The sequence below is a fragment of the Curcuma longa genome, chromosome 11 (assembly GCF_044706935.1).
Source record: "Curcuma longa cultivar G26 ecotype Majalengka, Jawa Barat chromosome 11, ITB_CL_G26_1.1, whole genome shotgun sequence".
NCBI classification, from domain to species: Eukaryota; Viridiplantae; Streptophyta; class Magnoliopsida; order Zingiberales; family Zingiberaceae; genus Curcuma; species Curcuma longa.
Genome location: NC_133871.1, coordinates 26335543 through 26353740, shown reverse-complemented (window position 1 = coordinate 26353740; position 18198 = coordinate 26335543). Strand labels below are relative to the sequence as shown.

General features: G+C 44.4%; 7 protein-coding genes across 10 annotated transcripts; 5 read left to right on the top strand and 2 right to left on the bottom strand.

Moving 5' to 3' along the window:
- Positions 1 to 391: 391 nt before the first annotated feature.
- On the top strand, positions 392 to 3983 carry LOC141837802 (G-type lectin S-receptor-like serine/threonine-protein kinase B120). The gene is made up of 7 exons (XM_074725176.1): positions 392 to 1828; positions 1902 to 2015; positions 2093 to 2283; positions 2360 to 2570; positions 2642 to 2876; positions 2963 to 3113; positions 3182 to 3983. The coding sequence occupies exons 1-7, from the start codon at positions 577 to 579 to the stop codon at positions 3503 to 3505; spliced, it is 2478 nt and encodes an 825-aa protein (XP_074581277.1). The 5' UTR covers positions 392 to 576; the 3' UTR covers positions 3506 to 3983.
- A 182-nt stretch (positions 3984 to 4165) lies between these two features.
- LOC141837803 (uncharacterized) lies at positions 4166 to 5255 on the top strand. The gene is made up of 2 exons (XM_074725177.1): positions 4166 to 4756; positions 5007 to 5255. The coding sequence occupies exons 1-2, from the start codon at positions 4268 to 4270 to the stop codon at positions 5058 to 5060; spliced, it is 543 nt and encodes a 180-aa protein (XP_074581278.1). The 5' UTR covers positions 4166 to 4267; the 3' UTR covers positions 5061 to 5255.
- Positions 5256 to 6842: 1587 nt separating this feature from the next.
- LOC141837467 (uncharacterized) lies at positions 6843 to 7403 on the bottom strand (the record flags this gene model as incomplete). Its single annotated transcript, XM_074724862.1, has 1 exon — positions 6843 to 7403. A coding segment is annotated over one exon (552 nt), but the record flags the coding sequence as incomplete, so codon positions are not given.
- A 7-nt stretch (positions 7404 to 7410) lies between these two features.
- LOC141837466 (uncharacterized) lies at positions 7411 to 8515 on the top strand. The gene is made up of 2 exons (XM_074724861.1): positions 7411 to 7441; positions 7793 to 8515. Exons 1-2 carry the CDS (start codon positions 7411 to 7413, stop codon positions 8365 to 8367), a joined length of 606 nt encoding a protein of 201 aa, XP_074580962.1. The 3' UTR covers positions 8368 to 8515.
- Positions 8516 to 8728: 213 nt separating this feature from the next.
- LOC141837801 (uncharacterized) lies at positions 8729 to 10900 on the bottom strand. 2 transcript variants are annotated; one of them, XM_074725175.1, is made up of 3 exons: positions 10649 to 10900; positions 9713 to 10366; positions 8729 to 9649 (listed from the first exon to the last, which is right to left on the bottom strand). In XM_074725175.1, the coding sequence occupies exons 2-3, from the start codon at positions 10314 to 10316 to the stop codon at positions 9021 to 9023; spliced, it is 1233 nt and encodes a 410-aa protein (XP_074581276.1). In that variant the 5' UTR covers positions 10317 to 10366; positions 10649 to 10900; the 3' UTR covers positions 8729 to 9020. The 2 variants fall into 2 exon arrangements, with proteins under 2 accessions (XP_074581276.1, XP_074581275.1); XM_074725174.1 differs by lacking the exon at positions 10649 to 10900 and having other exon boundaries at positions 9713 to 10439.
- A 472-nt stretch (positions 10901 to 11372) lies between these two features.
- LOC141837465 (putative protein S-acyltransferase 7) lies at positions 11373 to 12852 on the top strand. Its single transcript, XM_074724860.1, has 5 exons — positions 11373 to 11661; positions 11738 to 11902; positions 11977 to 12237; positions 12302 to 12535; positions 12604 to 12852. Exons 1-5 carry the CDS (start codon positions 11467 to 11469, stop codon positions 12850 to 12852), a joined length of 1104 nt encoding a protein of 367 aa, XP_074580961.1. The 5' UTR covers positions 11373 to 11466.
- A 387-nt stretch (positions 12853 to 13239) lies between these two features.
- Positions 13240 to 17907, top strand: LOC141837800 (uncharacterized). Of its 3 annotated transcripts, none has more exons than XM_074725172.1 (8): positions 13240 to 13358; positions 13443 to 13595; positions 14364 to 14469; positions 15135 to 15317; positions 15989 to 16447; positions 16534 to 16617; positions 16713 to 16806; positions 17443 to 17907. In XM_074725172.1, exons 2-7 carry the CDS (start codon positions 13548 to 13550, stop codon positions 16778 to 16780), a joined length of 948 nt encoding a protein of 315 aa, XP_074581273.1. In that variant the 5' UTR covers positions 13240 to 13358; positions 13443 to 13547; the 3' UTR covers positions 16781 to 16806; positions 17443 to 17907. The 3 variants fall into 3 exon arrangements, with proteins under 3 accessions (XP_074581273.1, XP_074581272.1, XP_074581271.1); XM_074725171.1 differs by having other exon boundaries at positions 15989 to 16453; positions 17491 to 17907; XM_074725170.1 differs by having other exon boundaries at positions 15989 to 16453.
- The last annotated feature ends 291 nt before the right edge of the window (positions 17908 to 18198 follow it).

Below are 18198 nucleotides of genomic sequence, written 5' to 3'. Positions count from 1 at the left end.
AGAGAAACAGGCGTTGACTAAGCTCGACGACTCCAGTTCTTCCTTCCTTCTTAGTTTTTCACCATTTCGGTCAAACCTTTGGGCACATGGGCACGGGTCTTCGGTTTTCTCATCTCCAACTGGTTGATTAGGCGCACCACGGGCAGAATCTTCTCCACCTAATCCTTGTTCTTACTTCTCAAATCAATCTCTATCATTTTCACTTTACCAAATGAGAAAAAGATTGTTCTGACTTCTGTACATGAATCAACTATCGAAATTCTTCCTCCGTTATTATATGAAAATATTGTTCTTACCAAATACCGTCTTTTTCCAACTTTAGTTATTACGATCGAGATGCTGATAAAGGAAGCTCCTTTCTGCAAAAGAATTGGTTTAAAAGAAGGTTCGTGGCCACTCTCAGATAGGAGAAGACTTCGTCAACTGCCTGTTCATACCTGCCCAACCTCTTGCTGGTTCAGGCTTATGCTACTTTTTGCTTTATGATCAGAAAGTTTGCAAGATTCCTCATCGTAAAGGAGGAAGAAGAAGCTTGATCAGTGCTTCAGTAGAATTGATTCGCTGTCGTGTTCCTCCATGGCTGCTGCTTGGCTGCTCTCGCTTGCGATAGTAGTTTTGTTGCCGCTGATTTCGCAAGCAGCTGACACCATCAATCCCGGAGAGTTCCTTCGCGACGGGGATAGGCTCATCTCGCCGGGGAGCATCTTCGAGCTGGGATTCTTCAGGCCTGGGCAGTCGTCCAGCCGCTACGTCGGAATCTGGTACCACGACTTCTCCACCGACACCGTCCTCTGGGTCGCCAACCGCCGGGAACCCGTCCTCGACGATGGAGGCGCCTTCGGCATCGCCTCCGACGGCAACCTCGTCGTCCTCGACGCCGCCAACCGCACCCTCTGGTCCTCTGGCGCCGCCCTTTCCTCCAACAACTCCGTGGTCCAGCTGACGGATTCCGGAAACTTGCTCCTCAATGACTCCGGCGGCGTCCGGTGGCAGAGCTTCGACCATCCGAGCGACACGTACATGCCGGGGATGAAGGTGGGTCTCGATCTCCGAACGGGGCAGAACCAATACATCACCTCTTGGACGAGCGAGAACGACCCGGCGCCGGGGAACTTCTCGCTAAGCATGGACCCGCGGGGGTCGACGCAGATATTCATGTGGGAGGGAGACCGGCTGCGGTGGCGCTCCGGGCGGTGGAACCAGCAGGTCTTCATCGGGGTACAGAACATGGTGCCGCAGTACATCTACGGCTTCAGGCTCAACGACTTCGTCCGGGAGCAGAGAATGTATTTCTACTACGAACAGTTCAACAGCTCCCACCGCTACGTCCTCTCCTGGGACGGCGTCGAGAAGCACATGATCTGGAGGAACGACACCAGCGAATGGGTCCAGTATTGGGCGCAGCCGGTGACGGCGTGCGACATCTACAACACCTGCGGCAAGAACGCGCGTTGCACCGACGAGTCCTCTCCCATCTGCAGTTGCCTCGCAGGGTTCCAGCCGGCCTCCGGCGACGAGTGGGACGCCGGCAATTGGTCGAGTGGCTGCGTGAGGAAGACGGCGCTAGGTTGCTCCGCCGCCGGAAGTGGCGGAGATGGGTTTATCCAACTCGAGGGTACAAAATTGCCAGACTTGTCGGACTGGATCCCTGACGTTCTGGACGCCCCTTCCTGCTCCGACAGGTGTTTGAGGAATTGCTCCTGCACGGCCTATGCTTACGTGACCGGCATCGGGTGCTTGACGTGGGGGGTGGACTTGTTGGACGTCCAAATGTTTTCCGGCGGCGGCGGAGAGGACTTGTTTATCCGACTCGCCGGATCGGAACTCAGTGAGTGACCTTCTCCAACTTCCTCTTCTTTTCACAATCATATTTCTAACCAATTTCATTCTCTCTGTTGCAGCAACCAACAAAACAAGAACTCGGACAATAATCATAGCTGTGATCGTTGTATTACTGGTTTTGGTTTCCTTGGGATCCCTCTTCTTGCTATGGAAGTGCAGGAGGAGAATTCAAGGTATCCATGGCAAATCACTCGTTTACTCCATTGGTTAGCTTAGCTTAAACTGATGTTCAAAACAATTCCTTCAACAGAACCAGTGTTAACGTATTCGAGCTTCGGTGGAGCTGCGAGTGTCTCAGACTCGATTAGAATCACTGATGAGAGCAACGAGGAGGAGTTGTCTGAGTTACAATTGTGGAGTTTCGATTCTGTCTTGTTCGCCACCAAAGAATTCTCAGACTCTGAACTGATCGGTGAAGGAGGTTTCGGCCCTGTTTATAAGGTGCGCCTGCAATCGTTTTTCTAATTTCAAAAGGAAAACAAAAACTTGTGATTAACGTATCGTTGTGAGATCATAGGGAACAAGTTTCGATGGCCAAGAACTAGCAGTAAAGAGGCTTTCGAGGAGCTCAGGACAAGGCATCGAGGAATTCAAGAACGAGGTGAAGCTGATCTCCAAGCTACAGCACAGGAACCTCGTTAGGCTCTTGGGTTGTTGCATTCACGAGCAGGAGAAGATACTCATCTACGAATACATGCCCAACAAAAGCCTAGATGTCTTCCTGTTCGGTTAGTGCTCTGCTTACTATAAACTCCTTCAACTTTCATTTCTCTCGATCACTCATCGAGATCAATTGCAGATTCGACGAAGAACACCATTCTGGATTGGAACACAAGGTACGCCATCGTCGAAGGGATCGCCCGGGGGCTAGTGTACCTCCACAGGGACTCAAGGCTACGAATCATCCATCGCGATCTGAAAGCCAGTAACATCTTGCTCGACAAAGAGATGAATCCTAAGATCTCGGATTTCGGCATGGCGAGGATATTCGGAAACGACGATGAGACGAGCACAAAGCGAGTGGTCGGAACATTGTGAGTGATCATACACCAAATCTTGTTCGATCAATCTCCTTAATTGTTCATGTAAACTTAACCAGTTGCTCCTCGCACAAACACAGTGGTTACATGGCTCCTGAGTACGCAATGCAAGGCTATTTCTCATCGAAATCTGATGTCTATAGTTTTGGAGTTTTAGCACTAGAGATTCTCAGTGGAAAAAGAAACAACTCGTATCATCATCCAGAATGGAGCTTAAACCTCATAACATTAGTAAGCAATCTTTTTCTCCTATATATCTAATCTTCTTCCCTCGAGCATTCAGTAACACCTTCATGCAGGCCTGGAAGCTTTGGAACGAAGGAAGAGTGATGGAATTCATCGACCCTGTCATCAAGGAATCAGCGAACTCGACTTCTCTCAAATCATCAGTGACCAAATGCCTGAACCTGGCACTTCTCTGCCTGCAAGATCAGCCGAATGACCGACCGAGCATGGCATCAGTTGTGGTGATGCTGGAGAGTGATACTGTGGTTCCTGCTCCCCCGAGGCAGCCGACCTTCACCACAGATAGAAGCTTCTGTGAGACTGAGGACTCGTCGACCGTAGAGCTGAAGGCCATTTCATCCTCAGGCGTTTCGATCACCATGCTCACAGGAAGATAGAAACATTGGCCATTTCGTGTAGAGAATTAGTAGTTCGCAGTAACATCAAACCCTTTGTTTGACTTGTTATCAAAGTCTCCTCTTGTGTTCGAGAAGCCTTCCGCCATGGCCATTACTACCGTATTCTTGCATCGCCATGATCAGTTTTCGTCAAACCATGCAGGTCGTCGGTTTGAATTGTGCAGCAAAACTTTGCTATTAAATTAACAGCCTGCCAGTGGGCTTTGTGTTAATCAAATTGGATAGGGCTTCCAGCTCGTTTTAGCTCAGCACTGTCTCTGTTCTAAAGATTCTCTTGGGAGTTGGGACAAAATGGTTTACATCAAGTGCTTCAACTGTCTCTGTTCTTCGCTCACTCCCCTTTCACCAAAATCACACACAAGCTAGTAAACAAAATGCTACTTAGATTGTTACTGGTTTGGTGAAGAAGAATCATAACTAATTGATCTTGCCTGTCTTTACTATGATAATAATGACAAATACAAAGTTGCTATGATCTTTTGTTGGAATGCAAGGAAGGTAGTACTATGATTGCTTCAAATAGTTTAGTGGTTCCATTAGATTAACAATTGAAGTGACATTTATTAATGTTATTGGCAATTTGTGTGGGGAATATATTTTAATGTGAAATGGACAAACAAAGTTAGTTGATCAAAAGCTGCCTCAGGATTTCTCTGTCTTCCTCTTTGAATTCTTTCTCTTGCCGAATTCTCGTGAAAGATTCCATGTCCGAACGACAAACCCTTCCTTAAACCCAATTCGATGGCAAAGGCGTCGCCTTTCCTCGCGCTTCCGGCTTTTCTGCCTCTATTAACCTTCCTCGCTGTTGTTTCCGGCGCCGGCGCCGACGCCGGTGGGTCCTTGCGCGGCCTGCTCCGCAGCTACGGGCTCCCTGCTGGTCTACTCCCCAAGGCTGTGGATTCCTTCGCCCTGGACCCCGCCTCCGGCCTCCTCGAGGTCCAGCTCCGCGGGGCCTGCTACGCCCGCTACGGCGGCGGCGGAGGCGGCGGCCTCGCTTACTTTGACAGCGTCGTGAGCGGCAACCTCAGCTACGGCGCGCTCGGGGGCGTCGTCGGGTGGTCGCAGGAGGAGCTCTTCCTGTGGCTCCCGGTGAAGGGCATCCTCGTCGACGATCCCGCCTCCGGCGTCATCCTCTTCGACATCGGCCTGGCCCGCAAGCAGCTTTCCGCGTCGGTCTTCGAGGATCCGCCGGACTGTCAACCGGACGCCGAGGCGATCTCGTCGGCGAAGGTGAGAGAACCTCAAAAGATCGGATCTTGACCAAACTTTAGAAAACTCCGCTTTTCCGATCAGAATTTGCCATTTCTCCTCCAAATTTTCCAGTTTCAGAGCTGCCCGTGCTCGCATCATCCCCTTTGCTTGCGTCAATTTTGTGCTACAGTTCAGATTTAACTGCTCCATCCTGCTACATTTTTTACCATGCATCAAGTAACTACGATTTAACTGATCATTCAACACGAACCTCACCTTCGCCTTGCAGAGCTCGACGACGGCAGGAGGAGAGATAGATTCCAGCAGCGTTGACAACAACTAGATCCCCCCTACGACTCAGAATCTTGTCAGCATACTTGTCCTTCCACTGCGATCTTTCATGTGCCATTGTTGGAGTAGCAGAATTCAACGTGGTCTCCTTCCCTCGTCTTCCTTTCCACATGCATGATGATGATAGTGTACAAACAAATTCAAAGCTCCGTTTGGTTGAAATATATATATATATCTGGTTGGTTTTGCTTGCTTGGATCATTGGGATTCAATTCAACAGTATTAAATGATATCATTGCCGTCATGAAAAAGTACTTAACTATTGAGTCTTGGACATAATTGGGATAAGCCCTCGATCGAGCAAGCTGATACTGTTGTCGAGATAAAATTACAGAAAACATGAACACAGCCAGTCTTTTGAAAGTGTTAGGGTTCTTTCTCAGCACATGATCTTGCTGTTTTACAGGGTGTCTATGGTCTTCTCGATCGAAGTTTCTTTGGATCAACTGGAAGAAAAGGTTGAGTATAAAAGTTGAGGGTTGAAGCAGGTTGAGGAATGGACCATTTCAGATAAAAGTTAAAAGGAAACTTTTTTTGTCTTAGCAATTGGTCAATTGTTCAATTAATAAGATTTGAGTTTGCAGTGGCGAGGTCATTAATATGGCTTTTATTATTGCTAGCGGCTGACCCGGAGGAGATTGTGCAGTCGCAATAATTGAGGTCAGAGACGAGAAATAACACATGCATTGACCTTTCTCTTACCCAAGAAAAAAATTAAAAAATTAAAATTAAAATGGCATCCCACATTTCAACTTATTTGACAAATAAAATTAACCTAATCTTGTTGAAATAATTATCCTAAATTTAATTTATTTTTTTTATAAATTTGAGTTTGATCTAGTTTTGATTTAAATTTGATTCGTTTAGATATAATTAAATTTTTAATTTAAATTTATTTGATTGTTTAAAAGTTTTATAATTTAAATTTATTTGATTAGTTATTGAGTTTGATAATATAAATTTATTTGTTCATTTTAAATTTTTTTATTTATTTAATATGTTGATAATAATTTTATTTACGAATATTATTTGCGAGTGTTGTTCTTGAATATTAACGAATTGAACATGTATGTGTTTAAGTTTGCTCGTCTAATTTAATAAGTTGATTAATTTTATTTATTTAATTAATTTTATATATATTGAATGAATATAAATAAATTATTATCAAATTGAATACTAAACTTATTCATAAATATTCAATTTATTTACAAATATAATTTCAAATAAACATTCTTTTTATAAAAATTATCAAATAGGCATTTTATCATATATTTTATTCAAAAAATATAATTGACCCTATCACGTGGAGTATTGTTACATGTATAACAATTAATATAATATTATAATAATTATAATTATTTTAAAATAATTTTAATGAATTTAAAATTATTTTGATAAAATTTAAATAATTTTCATAAGTTGATAAAAAATATTTTAATATAATAATAATTTTTATATAATAATTTTATTTAAAATGAAACAGTTTCATATTATAATAACTATTAAAAAATCATAAAGTGACTGCTACGAACGAGTATTTTTAAATACAAAATATCTTATGGAGCATCTTTTAATTTAATTAATTATTTAAAAAAAAGGCTATTTTCGTCTAGAAGACTGAAACGCAGTGAGCTCAGCTCTCCTTCAGCAGTTTTGAATGTATCTGTTCTATGATATTTAATATTATTTTCCTCATTTTTAATACTCAATTTTAGTTGTTTCCCACTTTACCACAGAAAGACAGCGATTGTAAGGAAATTGCAAACTTGTCGATTGCATGCATTTATTCCTCTGATTCGTCTTCCTCCTGGAAGCGGAGATGTTTCCCTTCCGGCACAGGCAACCCCTTCAACACTAGCACGCTTAGCGAAACAAGCTTCGATTCACCCACTGCCTCTTCTGCTTCGATCTCGTCGTCGCTGTTGTACACGAATCTCGTATGCTTCCCGGTGAATTCCGGCAGTTTTGGCTTTTCCTCCTCCATCCACATCTTTTTCAGGCCTTCACACAGGTCATCCAGCCCTTCATTTTCTTCTTCTCCTTCCTCGACATCTTCGTCACTGTCCAAGTTGGTGCCACGGAGCACCTCCTCGCCCGATCCAGGAGTCCCCCTTCCGGCTAGGACGCGGTACTTAGCCGCCGCCTCCGATGGCGTCTTCTCTTTCTGGAGGAAGCATCCGGAGGCTAGCCCGACGACGGGGGATTCGTTGGTGACGTCGAGGAGCGCCTGGCGCTCACCGCCATTTTTGGATCTCGCACGCTGCGAAGAATCATCTTGCTTGCTCTTGTGGAGGCTGCGAAGGTGCGAACGGCGGCGCGTGAGGAAGGGGTGCGAACGGGGAATGAAGATGGGTTTAGCTGAGGGTTTTATGGGTAATATGGTAATTTAACTTCTTCTGTCTCCGTGTAAAATCCGCTGTCTCCGATTTTCGAATGGACAGAAAAAAGCGACGGAGACAGAGACACAAATTAATTTTTTGTATCTGTCTCTCATTTCCAAACGGGGACAGAGACAAAAAAATCAAAACTGTCTCTGTATTTCTGTCCTGTCCCCGTTTTGGTTTTTTTGTCTCTGTCCCCGTTTGGAAATGAGAGACAGATACAAAAAATTAATTTGTGTCTCTGTCTCCGTCGCTTTTTTCTGTCCATTCGAAAATCGGAGACAGCGGATTTTACACGGAGACAGAAGAAGTTAAATTACCATATTACCCATAAAACCCTCAGCTAAACCCATCTTCATTCCCCGTTCGCACCCCTTCCTCACGCGCCGCCGTTCGCACCTTCGCAGCCTCCACAAGAGCAAGCAAGATGATTCTTCGCAGCGTGCGAGATCCAAAAATGGCGGTGAGCGCCAGGCGCTCCTCGACGTCACCAACGAATCCCCCGTCGTCGGGCTAGCCTCCGGATGCTTCCTCCAGAAAGAGAAGACGCCATCGGAGGCGGCGGCTAAGTACCGCGTCCTAGCCGGAAGGGGGACTCCTGGATCGGGCGAGGAGGTGCTCCGTGGCACCAACTTGGACAGTGACGAAGATGTCGAGGAAGGAGAAGAAGAAAATGAAGGGCTGGATGACCTGTGTGAAGGCCTGAAAAAGATGTGGATGGAGGAGGAAAAGCCAAAACTGCCGGAATTCACCGGGAAGCATACGAGATTCGTGTACAACAGCGACGACGAGATCGAAGCAGAAGAGGCAGTGGGTGAATCGAAGCTTGTTTCGCTAAGCGTGCTAGTGTTGAAGGGGTTGCCTGTGCCGGAAGGGAAACATCTCCGCTTCCAGGAGGAAGACGAATCAGAGGAATAAATGCATGCAATCGACAAGTTTGCAATTTCCTTACAATCGCTGTCTTTCTGTGGCAGCGTTTTCCAATTTCTGCTCTTCTTCTTCTGGTTATTTCAGTTTTCGTCATTACGTTTGGTCAATGGATTGACAACAGATTTTATAAAAAATTATGCTATTTTTTGTTCTTAAATTTGACTCCCTTGATGTGTTTGTCAATGAATTGGCATAATAGAACACAAATCTTAGGAGGGGCCATGCAGAAGATCTTCTAGGATCGCTATTCAAGCCAACTGTCTGATAAGAGCAGATTTTATCTCAATTGTCATACTCTTTCTAAAATTTACATTTTCAAATCTCATAGTCATTGATTTTCTTGCTGAAACATCATTGCTCGGCAGAAGTTGCAGAACTTGTTCTTCAAACTTGCCGGTGAGTTCATGCAGTATTTAATCAAACAGAGGCGACAGCAGCCTCATGTTGATGAAAAAGACGGAACCAGGAAGCATTTGGACGAGCATGGCGTCGCCATTTTGATTTCTCTGGCGAAAAGTGACACAAGTAATAAATACAAATCTGACTGCAAGCCCACAAACGAACGATTCTGTCACCTTCTTCCGCTCGGATTGATTCTTGAGAAGAAAAAAAACAGAAGAAATTTTGACCAATTAATGGCTTCATGCTTTGCAGATCACCACAAAGCATGGAAGCAGAGCCCTCGGGTTCAGCAGGTAGAGCTCCTCGATGTTGGCGTAGAGCCCCACTTTTCCGGCCACCGAGTCGAATCCACTCTGCCTCGCCAGCTCCTGGTAGTTGTCCAACGGCCTGTGGACTCTCCCGGCGATCACCCTGCACACTATCAACGCCTTCTGGCCGGCGTCGTCGATCGCCCCGAAGGCCCGGCCGCTTGTAGAGGTCGTGAACACGCCCACCCCGCCGCCCCGGGCAGCGTCCTCCTTCCTGGTCGACGAGAAGCCGTGGCGGACGATCCGGCACACGTTGCACTTGTCGGAGGAGCAGAGGGTGGAGGAGCCGCCGGCGCCGAGGCCGCAGGCGATGGTGGTTCCGTGGAACCGCAGTAGCTCGTTGCCGTCTGCGAGGCAGCGGGGGTGCTTCTTCGCCAGCTTGCTCGCCCTCGCCTTCACCGCCTCTCGGTACTCCTCGAAGGAGGCGAGCGTCTTCTGCGTGTTGTGGACCTTGAGGACGTGTTCGATGCGGACGCTGCTGCTCTCCGCCTTCACCCAGCTCGCTCGGCAGATGATCTCCACGATCTTCCGCGACGAGTCGCCGTCCACCAGCTCAGTCACTGCACGTTCATCAATTCCATGACAAGATCCAACAACTGAAAAATCAAAAAATTACAGTGCACCTGCGTGCTTGGATAGGTGGTGCGACTCCAAATCTTCCAGCTTGCCAAACTGCTCGCCGCACTTGTGGCACGTCAACCCATTGGAAGGCCTCTTCGCCTGCGCTAGAACAGCGGCATGGTGAGCTCCTCCTGCATCGCCGAGCAGTGCAGAGCTGGAAACAGGGGAAACCCCAAAGCACTTCCTCGGGGGTGTGGTGTAGTGGTGGCCGCCAGGGCTAGGCGTGCCAGGGCGGAGGGTGCCCACGTAGGAATGGTGGTGGTCGGCGTCCGGGCAGGCGCCGAAGCCGGTGATCCTGAGCTCGCACCTGGAGTTGCTGAGGATGACCTCGTGGGTGATGGGGTTGAGGAACTCGCTGCTGCCGATCGACCTGGGGCTGCAGCTTGGGGGCTTCTCGAGGTGCCTCTTGCTGCCATGGATGACGTCCTTGAGGTTGGCTATGGATCTAGAGCAGCCGGACCTGCCCGGCTTCCTGGTGACGATATTGCCCAGATGATGGTCGTTCCCCCTGCTCTTGGGGTCGTACACATCAGAGCGCTCGGGCTTGCAGTGGAGCGACTTCTTAAGTGCAAACCACACGGTGCCGGGCATCTTCTCCTTCTCCATCTTCTCCTCTGCTCTGCCTGCTCTCCTCCCCTCCTTCAACGCTCCTCCTCCTGCCATGGCACATCACACGCAACAACAAACCTTTGGTTCGATTTCTCTTCCCTGTGTAATTAAGAACAGGAGTTATAGAAGAGGTCGGCGGTTCGAGGGTCATTGGTAGCAATTGCAATAATATCAAAATCTGCCATGTACAAAACCCACGACCAACATGTCCTGACCAGTCCCGCATTCACCGTGATTTACCTCCTCACAGATGGTCGGAGAGCCGATCGTGTGGGGCCGCTTCCTTTTTGCAAGAAGAACAGGAGTTATAGCAAGAGCAATGCCAATACCATTTCATGAACGCTTCCCTCTACGATCTCCGAGAGAGAGAGAGAGGAAGTTGAAGGGCAGCCTGCAGGCAGTCTCCTCTGCCTTGGGAACCCCGAAGCCATTAAGGACGCAATCAAAATCTCTGAGACCTCGCAACGACCATGCTTAGAGTCAAGAGATAGAGATGGAGAAGGAAGCCAAGGTTTCGGAGATTTGAGAGGGGGAGGAGACCAGCAGCTGCCTTCTCGAGTCCATGGCAGGGAGGACCACAAATGCTCCTCTGCACAAGATCCACCAGAATGTGAGACCTGGCAGCAGAAAAGTCTTACAAGGGGCCCACATGCCTTCCAAATTTGGCCCTCCATCAGCATGGCCCACACGTGCCTTCCAATCCGATTGCACTTTTAAATGACTGAAACTTCTCGTTTAGTTAGGATTAGTAATACACTGGTTAGGCATGCTAAATTGGTCTTACGCCATAGATAGAGACAGAAACCAACTTGAAGTTGATTATGATGACTTTCAAGTGCCCATATTAGTTGGACCCTTTCATTAATTAAGGTGCTAATGTCGTTTAGTTACTTCCATTACTTATATATCTTTTATTCATGTGTTCGGTTGATATCTTCCATGTGAGATGACGAGGACAAGGAATGACAGTGATTGGATGTTCAATAATGATCTGTCCATGCTTGCCGAGCTTGTTTTATTTTGTTGTTTCATGGATTTCAGCAATCTTCTCTCGTGTGTAACTACTTCTCGCTTGCAGTTCCAAGTGACAGTTAATAAGTTCCAAATTGAATTGGAATTGCCACAGGGAAAGAACGCTCTCAAAGCCATGGCCATGGAAGTTACCAGTGAGTTTGAGACCATAGACTTGGCTTCTTCTCATCAAGACCCTCCCCCAAAAGCAAGTAAATTCATCAACTGGTTGAAGGCCTCAGTCCCAGTTCCTCCTTGTTGCAGTCTCCTCTTCCAGTTGGGATCCTACAGTTCTGCGACCAGACTGTATCAGGTCTGGCCAGGGAAAAATGTAGGCAGATAACGCCCTTACGAATGAATACTTTCTTCAGAAAGTTGAATCTGTTCTACATCCAATGTTGCTTCAGGTATTCTTCTTCCGGGGACACATGATCTGCGGCCCCGACCCGCGAGGCCTCATCTTAACCGTCGTCGCGATCACCCTCTCCGACTATGTCTTTTGCGCCTACACAAATGGCACAGCACATCGTGGCTCGATCAGAGCCGCCATCTCCATGGTGCTCACCACAATTGTAAGTTCTACCAACAAGATACTTCTATTTCAATCAGCCACTCTGAGTGCTAGAAGTGGAATATGATCGAACAGGTTATGGCCAATCTGATCTTGGCCAGCACCAAAGACCCAGGAATTGTCGCAAGGAACGAAGCCTCATCACTGGAAGAGCTCGGCGTCAGTGGCGGGACGAGGAGCAGGAAGGTCAGCATCGGTGGCACAATGGTGAAGATCAAATATTGTAGAATCTGCAAGATTTATCGGCCACCGAGAAGCTGCCACTGCGTTGTATGTGACAACTGTGTCGAAAAGTTCGATCACCATTGCCCATGGATCAACCAATGCATTGGACTGGTAGGACTTTCTACAAGAAATGAAAAGATTTGGTAAAACATTGATTTCTGGTCCTTCTTTGCAGAGGAATTACAGGTATTACCTGGTGTCTGTATCATCCGCTTTGGTGCTCTTCATCTACATATTCGCCTTCGCATGGTGGGAGATCAGGAAAAACTGGCTCGACGCTCGCATGGGCTTGCTCCAGTTACTCGGCGACGCACCTGAAACTTTTCTGTTGGCTCTTTTTAGCTTCATGGTGATCTGCTTTCTCGGAGGGATCATCATCTTCCATACGTATCTCATTGCCTCAAATCAGGCGAGTTTTCTTCGAACATATCATAGCTTTCTGTGATTCCTGAGTAGTTAAATTAATTTCTGCAACAGACTGCTCGTGAGAATTTTAAGCAGAGGTATGCCCATGCTGCCAATCCTTACGACAAGGGAGTTCTGAGGAACATAAAGGAAGCACTGTTCACGAGGTTGCCACCTTCTCAGATGAACTTCAGAGCAGCGGTGGAACCTGATTGGTGTTCGATCGCAAGATTGCTCGATGCAACTTCTGCAAGCAGAGCAGCGGGAGAAGGCGGCACTGGCACAGGTGTTGATTCTCACGGAGCAGAAACGAATCATTAGATGATCACGAAGATTATGAAGCGAATACGTTTCAAAATTGTATGCATAAATACCAGCTGAGCTAGCTATTTACGTAGAGCGTATCGAAGTTCATGAACAGAATAGTAGATTGCTTTAAGCTTCTGTGGGGTCCACGCACGCCGGCCGCCATTGTTACTTTATTAGGCAACTACGACCACAAGTGAAAGGAGAGGAAGCGTATAAATTTTAAAATCGGCGAACAATTCGTTCACGATAATATGAATCTTCCATCACTGCCGTCCAATCGCCGCCTCACGTGCTCGAAGTCTACGTGGCTCGATCAGGTCGCTTGTATTCTCCCACCCGGGAAGCTCGACGACGTCATCTCCTCCAGCTTTCCTCCATTCCATCTGCTTCCCATGATCCCATCCCGCTCGATGCCCTACCCGCCCACTGCCCCCAATTCCAGGCGCGAATGCTCGCCGTGAATCGGAAACCCACGAATCAGCGAGGCCGCATCGAGAATCCCGCTCTGTCGGCGAAAGGTAAAGCGGGCCTTCACGCCCGGTGGCTTATCGTCGTCATTTGTGGCTCAGTGTGTTTGTTTTGGTTTGCTGTGTGCTCATCAGGTCGTCGTTCTCTGTGATCGTGACTGGTATGTGATCGAGCGCGTACCGGGGCGCTTTGTTTTGTGCGAGATTCGATTTTTGAAGCCTTTGGGTTGGAAGGGCAAGATGTCGAGCGGAGAAGTCAGGAAGGTTTCCCGTCGGGATATACAACTAGTAAGCAGACTTTTGAATTTGGTTCCGGGATATTAGCAGTTAATTTGGATTTTCCTTGGTTGATGTTTCTAAATTTAGTCTATCAAGTGATCTAAAAACTTGTTCACTGTCTTCTGGTCGCTGATTGTGAGCTGAAGTGGTTCTTGCATCACTTGCTTATTTACCTTGCAAAATTTGAACTTTTGAAATCCTGCTGTTGTCAATACGAAGTTGACTACATGATCTTATCCTGTAATATTCACATGGGTATGTCTCGTATGTTCATTAGGTGTGCAATATATTTGAATTTAAATGACATTGCATCTTATTATTTGGTCAGAAACAGGAAATTAAATTCTGTTCAATTGTTGTACTATTAGTGATCTGATTAAATGCATAACATCCTATTGGTGCTTTTGCGCATTGCCTGTGGATTCATGTAAAATGACAATCAAATTATTCTTGTTAGAATAGAGTTCTATGTTTTCTTGTTAGTTGTTACTCACTACCAGGTAATATGATTTAGCTACCATGCTTTAGTGACACTCAAACTCTATTTTATGGGCAGATGGACGAGCATGATGAACAATTCTGTTAGCTTTATTGGATTTCTAAATCTGACTTGCCTGATTACTTTTATACTTTAAGATAACCACATAGAGATGATAGGTTGATTATAAAATATATGCACCTTCTTTGTTTTTTTTAAATGTTAGATAAATAGTTGCTTTACGTTGATTTTCTCAATGAAAGGTTTCGTCTGCTCCATCTTGCCTTATGAATTTTCAGGTTCAGAATCTTATTGAACGATGCCTTCAACTATACATGAACCAGAAAGAAGTAGTTGACACTTTGTCTCTTCAAGCAAAGATAGAGCCTAGTTTCACTGAACTTGGTAATTCTGAACAGATCATCCTATGTTGTTGAAATTTATCTTTTTTACAGGATTGTGTTTGTCTGATTATTTGTGGATTCAACAAATTATTCGATGTATAGTTTATTTCCACACTTGCGACATTCATATCTGTCTAGTGTTGTGTTGCTTTTCATCATTTATATCCACTACTCTGATCAATAATAATCCGTGTTTGCCCCCAATTGTCAAGGGGTCAGCAACATGGATCTTGTCTTTACTCTTATAAGGCTATATTTTTAATGATAACCAAACCTCTTTATATTGTTTTTAGTCATATTATCTAGAATTTTCTTTGATCTCTCTGTATGTCTCACATCTTCATAAGTCATCAACATTCAACATATCCATGCATTCCTAACTTCCTTTTGCTCTCATTTTATCTTCTTTTATAGATTGCTCATTGATAGCAATTTTTTGACTTTGTCATGCCAAGAAACTCCACTTATCTCAATCTTTGTTATTCTTTCTTATGCATGCTATTCCCTAACTGCTCAACAGCCTGATTTAGAAAGTATGACTGCCATACTATTGTCTTGTAAAAACTTGTTAATATTGCGATTAAAATCACCAGATTTGACATATTTTTTTATTCAATTTTTTAATTAGTCTGTTTTAATTGAGCTTCATGTTTTGTTGCTGTACAGTCTGGCAAAAGCTTGAGGAGGAGAACCAAGAGTTTTTCAAAGCATATCATCTTAGACTGATCCTTAAAAACCAAATCGTGGTGTTCAATAACCTTCTTGAGAAACAGGTTGAGCTTATGCAGAAAGCATGCCCTCCAGGAGTTGCAGCCTTACCCTTTACCAATGGCTCTAATTCTCTAGCTTGTATGTCTATTTCATGTTTTATTATTGTTGTTGATTCCCTTAACTACTATATGGAATTTGCCTTCATGTCACTGTTTTCTAAATTCTCTAGTTAGACAAAGAGTTGAAGGTAAAGTGAAACGAAACACATAGCATAGTCAAATGTTGTTAAAATTTAAAGGTGATCTTGGAAAATTCCAAAGAGTTTTTTGGTAGTATGAGGTGAATGCAAACTCCAAATATTTGGATATTTTTGTACATAATTTGCTTTGCTTGGTCTCATCTACAAGCAACCATTTGATGATGACCTCCATGCTTAAGCCATTAGCCCTGACTATTCTTGTCACAGGAAGAAGGAAGATTTGACCATTATCGAAGAACAAATAGGATGCCATATGGAGTGTGATTTTGAAACAAAAGGGACATATGAGAATCATATTAGGCATTGTGATTGTATAATGATACATGGAATATCATAGAGATATTAGATGTGGTAGAAAGATTTGGGTGCCCGAATAGAGAACTTATGAGTCGGTAATAGGGCTATTCTGCTATTGAAGAGGCATCTTCACTAAAAACTTTTAACAAATCAAATAAATCAGTTGTTTGTCAGTTATTATCAAGAGAAATTTCAACCAGTCGCATGACACTATTTCATTGTAGAAATCTAATACTATTATTCTTTTTTCCAGCTCATCAAACTCCGTCATGCTATTTGTCTCAACCTGCATCCACTTCTTCAAGGCCAGATTCCATGCCTTTCAATGGAGATTTTTCAAGTGCTCTTGTAAATGCTAAGCCTATGGGGCAACCTGAAAACTGTCTGGGCAATGATCCATCAATTCTTGTTGGGAACGTGAATGCCTCTACAAGTGTGTTTGCCTCACATAAAGATCGCATTGGGAGGATACCAGGAATGAATGGGATGACAGTAAAGTCAGAGCCAATCTATTCAAGCGATGAATTTCCCTTTGGTAATGATAATGGCATCTTGGAACCACAACCACTTGCAGATGCTTCCTTCAGTAGTTCAGATTTGAGTGAACAACACATACACAATTCTCTCCTCGATATGGATACATCTTCACTCGGGTTTAGTCAGATGCCCAGAAACTTCAGCTTTTTAGATCTAACAGATGATTTCAATCATTGTGCTGGTTTCTTCCAACCACAACACATATATATTATATATGTTTTAATGACATTCTACTAATTTATTTGTCCTTTTCTGTTCTAGATATATTAGAGAATTACGCAAGGTCTCCTTATATTCCAGCTGATTCAAATAATTTTTCAAGTTCTCCATCAAGGGAATTTAAAGGTATTATGTTGCTATATGTTTCCTTCTTTCCCTGTTCATGTCTATGCATTTTCGCACCTTGAATTATGTGTTGTGTCTCTCTTAATCTTTTTAAGAAGAAGACCACGGAAGGCTTGACACCAAATCTGATGGAGTCAATTATGAGGACTTTAGAAGTGACTGACCGAATACCATGTGTCATCGTCTAAGGTAAATATTTTTTTCTCCATCTGTGGACCAACCTACCTCCTCTTTTCCATGAAGAGAATGAATCTTGATCACAGGAACAAAGAAAGACTAAATTTAACAGGGAACTAGGAGATGCAATCCATTGCTAAAAATTGCATAACTTGCTAGCAATAAATAAGGGAACCATTCAGTTGGTGGTGTGATCTGAGACCTACTTTCTATTTTTTCTTGATCACAGGAACAGAAAGATTGAATATAACAGGAAACTAGAAGATCCAATCCATTACTAGAAAATTCATAACTTGCTAGCAATAGGATTAGGGAACCATACTGTAAGTGTGTGATCTTAGATCTTTTGAACACGTGTGCCGGGAGATGCAAACAATTGCATACAAGGCACCGCAACCTACACAACAATTGTGTCAGTCTGAGCTACCAGGCATTTGCAATGCAGTATGAGGTCTTACTTATATTGAGAGACGTAGACACATCACATTATTCTGTAAATTTGTTTTTTTCTCTATTCATACATGTTAGCACAAGCTTTGAAATCTCCATATTATCACACAACTCACGTACATATGCCTTTTTATACGAGTTTCTTGTGCAACCATTTTTCTCTTACACATTTGATTAAAAAAGAAATTCTAATTGCAGGTTGGTCAGGCATCTGTACATTCTAACTGACGCATTCTTAGTCGTCAGGCCTCAATGGATTCTATCGAAGTCGTCTAGCTCTAATACCTCAGCTGCTAAAACTGCCTACTCTTTGCTGCTGCTACTACTTGAAACATCTGGCAAACATATTTATGTATCTAAGAACACTGGTGATGAAGAGCGCGAGTGATCCCTGGATGGAGCTGCTTCATTCCAATACATATATGTTTTCTGTTGTATTTGTCAATCCATCCATTGTGATGTTGCCCTTTCTCTGCTGTGGCACTGTGTCTTTGGATAGGACGACAAGAGTGAGAATGGCAGCACCAAAGTGGGACTGCCCTATGATCTCATTATGTATGGTTAAGTGAGTTGAGATACCTCATGCCTGTGCCAAGGGAGACAGTTGCCTCAGTCTGCTAATGAAAGGCATTCCAATGCGTAAGGCTGTAAATGTGAACAAGTTTGGTGTTAGATTTAATATAATCAATTAAATGAAACTTTGAAAGAGTCTTTTGTCTATGGTAGTTTAATATTTTGGTTCGCAGTTGCAGTGATTTTATCACTCAATTTTAGATGATGACGACTTGATTAATAGTTTGGATGCAAAATACTGTGGCTTCTTCTTCTCATGAGTTCTTTTTTTTCTTGTTAGCGTCTGCAGATATCAGCATCGTTCAATCTGGCAGAGAACTAGAAGCAGGTGACTCCCAAACTGATGGTGGAGAGTACCTGGAATTATTCACGTGCATGTTC

Excerpts from the sequence above, each read along its gene's own strand:
- LOC141837465 (XM_074724860.1), top strand. The coding sequence starts at position 11,467 with ATGGCCATGGAAGTTACCAGTGAGTTTGAGACCATAGACTTGGCTTCT. Across the intron at positions 11,662-11,737 it reads AGGTCTGGCCAGGGAAAAAT|GTATTCTTCTTCCGGGGACA; the intron begins GTAGGCAGATAA and ends ATGTTGCTTCAG. Across the intron at positions 12,238-12,301 it reads TCAACCAATGCATTGGACTG|AGGAATTACAGGTATTACCT; the intron begins GTAGGACTTTCT and ends CCTTCTTTGCAG.
- LOC141837800 (XM_074725171.1), top strand. The coding sequence starts at position 13,548 with ATGTCGAGCGGAGAAGTCAGGAAGGTTTCCCGTCGGGATATACAACTA. Across the intron at positions 15,318-15,988 it reads TGGCTCTAATTCTCTAGCTT|CTCATCAAACTCCGTCATGC; the intron begins GTATGTCTATTT and ends TCTTTTTTCCAG. Across the intron at positions 16,618-16,712 it reads TCCATCAAGGGAATTTAAAG|AAGAAGACCACGGAAGGCTT; the intron begins GTATTATGTTGC and ends AATCTTTTTAAG.
- LOC141837466 (XM_074724861.1), top strand. The coding sequence starts at position 7,411 with ATGAAGATGGGTTTAGCTGAGGGTTTTATGG. Across the intron at positions 7,442-7,792 it reads TTTAGCTGAGGGTTTTATGG|CTAAACCCATCTTCATTCCC; the intron begins GTAATATGGTAA and ends TAAAACCCTCAG.
- LOC141837801 (XM_074725174.1), bottom strand. The coding sequence starts at position 10,373 with ATGGCAGGAGGAGGAGCGTTGAAGGAGGGGAGGAGAGCAGGCAGAGCA. Across the intron at positions 9,650-9,712 it reads CCACCTATCCAAGCACGCAG|TGACTGAGCTGGTGGACGGC; the intron begins GTGCACTGTAAT and ends ATGAACGTGCAG.
- LOC141837802 (XM_074725176.1), top strand. The coding sequence starts at position 577 with ATGGCTGCTGCTTGGCTGCTCTCGCTTGCGATAGTAGTTTTGTTGCCG. Across the intron at positions 2,284-2,359 it reads GTTTCGGCCCTGTTTATAAG|GGAACAAGTTTCGATGGCCA; the intron begins GTGCGCCTGCAA and ends GTGAGATCATAG. Across the intron at positions 2,877-2,962 it reads AAGCGAGTGGTCGGAACATT|TGGTTACATGGCTCCTGAGT; the intron begins GTGAGTGATCAT and ends GCACAAACACAG.
- LOC141837803 (XM_074725177.1), top strand. The coding sequence starts at position 4,268 with ATGGCAAAGGCGTCGCCTTTCCTCGCGCTTCCGGCTTTTCTGCCTCTA. Across the intron at positions 4,757-5,006 it reads AGGCGATCTCGTCGGCGAAG|AGCTCGACGACGGCAGGAGG; the intron begins GTGAGAGAACCT and ends TTCGCCTTGCAG.